At 28.9% G+C, this 8396-nt stretch overlaps 1 protein-coding gene across 1 annotated transcript; it reads right to left on the minus strand.

The window, feature by feature from the left end:
• Positions 1–1194: 1194 nt before the first annotated feature.
• On the minus strand, positions 1195–3604 carry LOC107012915 (tyrosine decarboxylase 1-like). Its single transcript, XM_015212891.2, has 4 exons — positions 3022–3604; positions 2471–2826; positions 2156–2380; positions 1195–2071 (listed from the first exon to the last, which is right to left on the minus strand). Exons 1-4 carry the CDS (start codon positions 3530–3532, stop codon positions 1628–1630), a joined length of 1536 nt encoding a protein of 511 aa, XP_015068377.1. The 5' UTR covers positions 3533–3604; the 3' UTR covers positions 1195–1627.
• Positions 3605–8396: the final 4792 nt, after the last annotated feature.

Genomic DNA, 8396 nt, shown 5'->3' on the forward strand with positions numbered 1-8396 from the left:
GAAATGCTTCATTAACGATCATGTCCTCAGCAATAAGATCATGAAAAATAAGTTGAAGCTCTTAAAATTGGGATCCAACAGTTTTGCTATGGGTCATTTTATAATATAAAAACTTTTCAACCACAACCTTTTTTAAGCATGCATCTTCAGTCTTATACTTTTTCTGAAGTGCAATCCACAATTCTTTTGAAGTTGTCAATGCGTTGTATACATGGCATAAGTCATCCTCTAAACCGCTCAAAATATAGCCCATACATAAGAAGTCTACCTGTTTCCATGCTTCAATAACCATGAAATTCTCTCTGTCTTCGGCACCAAACACTGAAGTTTCTTTATTGGTAAGTTTTTGCAAACCAAGAGTGGTAAGATAGAAAAATACCCTATGCTTCCATACTTTGAAGTTCACTAGAGAGAATTTTTTTGATTTCTCTACCGGTGGCACAACAGTTCGGATTGGTGTAGCAATAGCCATAGAAGTCGTAGTACTATCAATTGCCATTTATGATAAACAAAACTTGACACAATTGATTCAAAAATAAAGAGATAAAATTTCTAAGAGTACGGCGGGATAAGTTATCCCAGGATAACTAACCTCGGGATAAGTTATACTGAGATAACTAATTTCCAACCAAACAACCCCTAAGGGGATTCTAAGAGTACGGTGACTCGGGTTATTACACATAGGATTAACCTAAGCTTAGGCTAGGTGGCCCACATTATGGTTCTCAACTTTCAATCCCTATGGAAGAAACATATACTCCTTCTATTTCAAAAAGGATGTCCCAATTTCCTTTTTAGTGTGTTTCAAAAAGAATATGATCCCTTTCTTTTTCTGAAAACAACTTAACTTTAACTTTTTACGTGGCATGTTTAAGGCGACAAGATTAAAGGGCAATTTGGTACATTTGACATAACTTTAATTTAGAACCACAAGATTAAAAGGTCTTTTTTCTTTTCTTAAACTCTTTTTCAAATCAAATTAGGTCATTCTTTTTCAAACGGAGGGAGTATAACTAACTTGGGATTGACCGTTTGATAGGATTACTTTTATGTTAATATGAGTATCAATAAACTCTTAATTTATTTAGAATTTGAATTTGGTATATGTGTTAAGGAGGTTACAGAAAAATAATAATATTGTGTAACAAACACACATGATGAAATGAAAAATAATACACAAGAAAACAAAAATAAATAAATACTTAGTATATACCAATAATGTAAGAGAAATTTTACATTATCATCGATGTACTGTCATTACAACAAAAATAACTTCTAGCGGTAACAAATAAGCACATTAATAAAGAGCGTTAAAGTATTTATCGACATTAGTTAAGTGTAATTAGATCCAATATGCCGCTAAAGACTTCAGGGACATATAAAAAGAATGCTAATTGCCACTAAAAATACATATTTAGTGACAATTAAGCTATTGACGATAATTAATTGCCGCTAAAAATCATTTTGATATATTTTACATGCTTTAAGGCAATTGAGCTATTGCCGTTAACATGTCTTATTTTTCAAAATAATGCTCACATTATTCAACAAATGCAAAGCTTATAGCATAACATTAACATGTCTTATTTTTCAAAATAATGCTCACATTATTCAACAAATGCAAAGCTTATAGCATAACATTTGCATGGTTTTGAATCACATCCCAAGCATTAGTAATATGGGAATAGTGTGTGAGAGGTGCACCAATTGCAAAACGGATCATGTAAATTCCTCCAACTATTGTATGAGTCATATGAATAACACCACTTGAATTAATTGATTCCAATAACTTCTCATTGAACTCGTTCACTCTCACTTCATCAACAAATTCAAACTTTTTTTGCAATGCCGAAGGTGAAACCCTAAAACACACCATAGAAAAATTTGTAGGGACCACAATTTCAAACCTTTCATCCATTGATATAAGTCCTTCAAAATTCTTAGCCATTTTGATATGACTTCTTATGAATTTTTTAATGTTGACTACACCATGACATCGTAACACAAACCATAACTTCAATGCTCTAAACCTCCTACTTAAAGTAATTTGCCAATTTTTGTAATCTACCACCTGTATGTTTTATAGGAAAATCATCAACATATAATAATTTGAACATAGGTGTAAATAACTATTAAATTTAATTATAGGTTTTACCTGTTGGGATTCACTAGCTTTGTTTCTCAAGTATTCAGGTGTAGTTGATAAGGCTTTTGTGAGTGAATTTGGATCTTTCACCCAAAGACAACAACAATCCAATGTACAAAATAACCATTTGTGTGCATTTAGACTAAAAGAATCTGCATTTTCGACACCATTAAGAAAATGTTGAAATTCTGGGCAAATGCATGCACTTCCTGCATACGCTGCATCAACATGTACCTATGATATATATATATTAGAAAAAAAAAAGATGATTTCTTCTAATCGTTTATGTTGTTAAATGATATAGTCAAAATTAAACGTACGTACCCAAATTCCATATTCTTTAGCGATTTGACAAAGTGGATGTAATGGATCAACAGTGGTTGTTGAAGTAGTTCCAATAGTTGCACACAAGAACAAGGGTACTAATCCAACTTTTATATCTTTTTGAATAGCTTCACGTAATGATTTTGGACATAGGGCAAACTCAGTAGCCTTTGTTGTTGGGATAGCGCGAAAATTTTCTAATCTAATCCCAGATATCTTGATAGATTTTTGGAAACATGAATGAGTTTGATCAGATGAATAAACTACTAGTTTTCCAATGTTGTCTCTTCCAATTTTTTCCAACATTTGATCTCTTGCAGCAACAATAGTGCACAACATAGCTTCACAAATTGTACCTATTAGAAATAGTAAAAAGGTAACGTTAATTCATGCAACTACATACGTCATGTTTTTATATGAAATTCAAACCTATCAAGTATGGTATATGTAGTTGTTATTTTTTAGAAATCTATAATATGTCATGTTTGGACAATTGATCAATCATTATTACTAGTTGGCATGTATTTGAATATGAATATTTGGAAAGTTACCTTGTATAACACCTCCACCACCACCAGAGAAAAGGTATGTGTTAGGTAGATTAATCAATTTTCCAAGCCAATCCATTACAATATTCTCTAGCTCAGTAGCTGCTGGTGATGTAATCCAACTAAATCCAACAACATTAAGACCAACACTAAGCATTTCACCTAGAATTCCAGCACTACTGGAAATACAAGGAAAATATGCAAAGAAATTTGGACTTTGCCAATGTGTCAACCCCGGAAAAATATTCCTTTTCACATCTTCCAGTATTTCTTCAATTGATTCGGGTTGATACGGGGCTGAATCTGGTAATATTTTTTTAAGATAACCAGGTTCAACTTGACTACGAACTGGATAATTTTGAATATTGTGAAAGTAGTCCGCTAGAAAATCAACCATCATATGTCCTTGTCTTCTGAATTCCTCAGGATCTAGAAGAGTACTACTACTTGTGTTGCTTGATGAGAATTCACCATCATCATGTTCTAGGATGATTTTTCTACTACTATTCATCATTATTATTATAGATTTTGCTTTGAATATAAAGTATTATATGAAATTATATAAATTTGTTTGTCATGTGTGTTATGGAAGTGCATCTTGAATTTGGTGAGTTTAAATAGGAAAGTTTTAGCCCATTAAATTATAACACACTTTTCTCTGTAATTTACACGTTTTAACGTTGTACTATTCGAAAATTATATTAGCAGACAGTTGGCATCAAAGCGTAGATGGATCTATATGATCATGCTTATTAATTGTCCAACAGTCACCTACGAAATTTAAGAGAGGGGCGTTAATATTTTATTTTTTTTTAGCATATATATTTTTATTTAAAATCTACTTTTCTTAACTATTTTAGATGAGAAGTCATTTCCTGCTATTTTATAATCAATTTGTTTTAGTAATTCCTTTTCAAATGATAATATAGTTAAACATTGTTGATCTTAAAGAAGATTTAATCAATTTTAATTAGAAAAAACCTTCTTTCGGTTGAGGTAACGGTTATTAACATTATTCTATAAGCAATATGTGTATTTGGAAGAGAATCAAGTCTTTTTATTTAATTGAGTATTTTCATTAGATTAGTATCTTCAACTTCTATTATTTCCCTTAACACTTTTAATTCAAAAAATAAATATAAAAATAACTATTACGTGCTAAAGAAAGTTCAAGGTTTAAAACAATATTTTTCAAATTCTCATCATCTAGTGATCTCAATATTTTACCGCTAAATAAAAAATCAAAAATATTTTCATATGCTTCAATTGGTTCAAATCTATTTTGAAGTCAAAAAATTGTTTGATCTCCCTACATATATAAAGCAATTTCTGTATTAGAAATCATTAAACTCATAATGCATATAATTTTTTTAAAAAAAATAACCTATACAAATAAGGAAAAATTATATTTAATGACAAACTAATAAATCAAATTAATTGCTATAACCATCCTTTGATTTAATTGTGTCCCGTAGCAAATTGTTTGTCAGTCACCTCTCTCCCTCACACTCTCGCTCGCCACTCTCCTCTCTTACTCTATCTCTCGCTCGCTTCTTATCACTTTCAACAAACACAAGTGTATAAAATCTGTTTCTATTTGTACAAAGCAGAGGAAATTGTATAAATACATATATTTTTGTTCCCCTATCTCCTCTCTCCCAGATCTCGCTCGCTAGCCTCGCCTCTCTCGCTTATACAAACAGAAGCAGAATGTATAAATTGCATTTCTATTTGTATAAAGCGAGAGAAAATTGTATATACACATGCAAATACATATATTTTCGTCTTATACACTTATAATTATACAATAAAAATACTCTCATGCCCAGTTTCTTTTGTCTTTCTCTCTTTCTCGTTTTATACAAATTCAAATTATATATAATTTCTCTCTTTCTCTTTTTATACAATCCGATTCAATTGTATATTCCCTGCCCAAGTCTCTTTTGCCTTTCTCTCTTTCTCATTTTATACAAATTCAAATTGTATATAATCATTCTATACATTTATAATTATACAATTCGTTTTATGCAATTCGTTTTTATACAATTCTCTGTCCAAGTCTATTTCTCTTCTCGTTTTATACACTTCGTTTTATACAATTCGCTTCAAATTGTATATGTATAGCGAATTATACATTTATATGTTTGATATGGGGTGCAATTATGCAAACTTTGTTATAGCATACAAATATGAATTTTATATTTGCTATATGTGAAAGTTGCCCTACAAATACTTATTTTTTGAAAAATAGGATTCTAAAAGGGATTACATAAATATACTATAATAAAAAAATATTTACCATTTATAGCAATAACATTTTTTTTCACTTGATCACTTTTAATTTATTTATAATACAAGTTTAATACATATTACAAAGAACAATTTATTATTCACATATAATAATGTTTTAATGATGGATGATGCATTTATCACATATTTTAATACACTTATAATACATGTGACAATTTTTTACCAAACAAACATAAGATATTACAAAAATAATTATAATTCAAATATATTACTTACATAATTCACTTTTAATACATATTATAGATTTATCACAATATTACTATAAATGATAATTAACAAAAAGTATTGCTAACATCAGTAATTATTTTTAAAAATGTATTAATCCATATAATTTTTCCATTCTAAAATATATGGGCCCAAGGATGGTTTTAGTGTCCTAGGGTTAAAAAACCGCGCTGTTGTCCAATCAATACTTTAGTTACTTGTCCAAATAAACAACTCGTTTATTGTGCATCAAATATAAACAATCTAGACCAAAGCGTAGATGGATTTAATTGTCCAATTAATACTTTAGTTACTTGTCCAGATAAACAACTTATTTATTGTGAGGTGTTGACAAAAAGCTGAATAGCCTCATGCTATATAGCTTTCAATATTAATTATTTACTAGAGCAATTATATATGATTTTTTTCCTAAAAAGATATCAACACGGATAAGTACCAATAAAGGGCCTAGATTTTACCTTACTAATTTTAATTAAGTATCTAACTAATGCTACTAACTAACGAGGATGAAGAACATAAGAGTTAGAAAGAACTAAGTATTTTATGATCACCACAAAATTTGTAATACACTCCATGATGATATTATAAATGTAGATGCTGTCAGTGGCGGAGTTAGAAATTTCTTAAAAGGTGTCCAAAAATAGCAACTTATTATGTTAAGGGTGTCCAAAATAGGTTATTTAATCATTTCGTATATCATTTTACTTGTAAATATGCTTTTATTTTTCCAAGGAATTGGACACCCTTGACACTATGTGGCTACGCCACTGAATGTTTTTATGTCGTAATTTTACTAACTTTAGAATAATCACTTTTGAATGCTCTAAGTATAAAAAAATTTGAGAAATATAAAAGAATCGTCACTTAATTTTTAAAGAAATTAAAAAAATAATCTAACAGATTAAATTTTTATAAATTTAGAGAAAATAGGTAAGAGGTTCTCATTTACTCTTCAAGAAGGTTAAGTGTCCGCTAATACACAATTATCCTACGACTTGACTAAAATGTGTTTGACTAACTTTGAAAGGAAATGACGAGTAAAGAAAGATTATTTTACCTAATTTTATTTATTTATACTTGTTTTATTTTTATTTCATTTATCTATAAATGTGCCATGTTTTAAAGAAAATCACTTGGAAGGAAAAGAACACAAGCAATTAGAATAATTTAGTAAATTTTCTCAAAACGAGGATTATAATAATCTAAGAAAGAAGTTGTCTTTAGCAAAACAAAAGAGACTAAGTAGGCAAGTAATTGCTCAAAGGTTTAACTAATGAAAATGTTACTCGTTAAGAGATTTAATTAAATTAAACCAAAATAAATAAAAAGTTTGATTAATATAAACAGACAAATAACAATAAAGGAAAGATACTAAAAGAGAGACAAAACCAGATTTTTGGGCTTCAGCCCAACCTGTCCTAAGTCTAAGAATATGCCCGAAAAATGGGCTTTAAGCCCATTTGAATTAAATTTGCTGTTGTGTAACTAATAGAAAACCATTGGGCTTTGGCCCGTTTTTCAGCCCTTAAATCTATGTATACACCGGTTGTATATAGGCTGCATTTTGGCCTGTTTTTCTATACATCGTATTGTAATTCCGCTTTTCCTTCAGGTTCTTTTTGAAGTGGCAGACTCAAAACAACTCAACTGATTTATTCATATCGTGAAGGGTTAAAATTAGGCGTCAATGGCTTAAATAATGTAAAATTATATATGATCTGAAAATTGATTTGGAGCAATTATCTACTAAAGTTATTACTCGTAGCATGAAATTTATATAAATAAATAACTTAAACTATATGCTATTATGTATATTAATTTAGATTACATGCGATGCACGTGCCTGTCATGATAATTAAAAAAATACATTCAACAAAAATAAGGAATAAATTATAATACATACATACATAATCCTTTTGTAATACACACTAATTTATGTATTTTATATACGTTAATAATTAAATCTAGAAGTATGTGGATTATTTTTTGTATTCCTAATAAGAAAATTATCGTACAATATAAATAAGAAAATTATCGTACAATATAAAAAAGGATTCTTTTTGGTCTTTTTTATTTATGCGTTAGAATACACCCTTATGCTACATATTTTTTATATACTAATTTAAGAATCATGGTATAAATTAGGAAATTTTTTGCCTTTTTTTTTTCTCTCATCAAGATCCGATACTGCTATGCAAGTACATACTCATAAGAAAAGATTAACTTAGTAAATAATATAAAAATTAAAGAAATAAAATTAAATAATAATAGAAGGAAAATAGTGAAAATACAAATTTATTAAAGCAGAGCTTTTTAATAAAGAGCGAAAAATATAAAACAATATTTTTAAGGACCTTCATACTTTTAATATATATATAGAGAGAAATTTAATTTATTTCTCCTAAAGTACATCAAAAAGGAATAATTCTTTTTTGAAATAACAAGAAACTAATACTCAAAGTAGTTTAAAAATAAGGAAAGAAATGATACAGAAGATGTACGGTTAGAGAAAATGAATAGCCTCTTTTCAGAAGCAACAAAGTTGTTGGAAAGTATTCAACCTTTCTTGAATTATCTTTCACTTTTTCCATAGCTCGATGAACTAAAGTCTCAAATCATTAGTCTGATAGATGAATATTATATCTATCAATCCGGCCAGCTTCACCAATCTCAAATCATTCAAGTCTGATAGATGAATATTAAACTTGTTATTGAGAATAAGTAATTGTTAGAATATTATTATTAAGGATATGTAATATCTAACTTTCTAATGTACAAGAATCATTATTTCTAAAAATATTTTATAATCATTTTATACAATTTGACCCCCCCCCCCCCCCCCC

This window comes from Solanum pennellii, chromosome 3, assembly GCF_001406875.1.
Source record: "Solanum pennellii chromosome 3, SPENNV200".
NCBI lineage: Eukaryota > Viridiplantae > Streptophyta > Magnoliopsida > Solanales > Solanaceae > Solanum > Solanum pennellii.

Bases quoted from the DNA above. Each gene is read 5' to 3' on its own strand.
- LOC107012915 (XM_015212891.2), bottom strand. From the start codon at position 3,532: ATGATGAATAGTAGTAGAAAAATCATCCTAGAACATGATGATGGTGAA. The intron at 2,381-2,470 runs GTACGTACGTTT...TATATATCATAG, and splicing joins CTAAAGAATATGGAATTTGG to GTACATGTTGATGCAGCGTA. The intron at 2,072-2,155 runs GTAAAACCTATA...TAAAACATACAG, and splicing joins AAGCTAGTGAATCCCAACAG to GTGGTAGATTACAAAAATTG.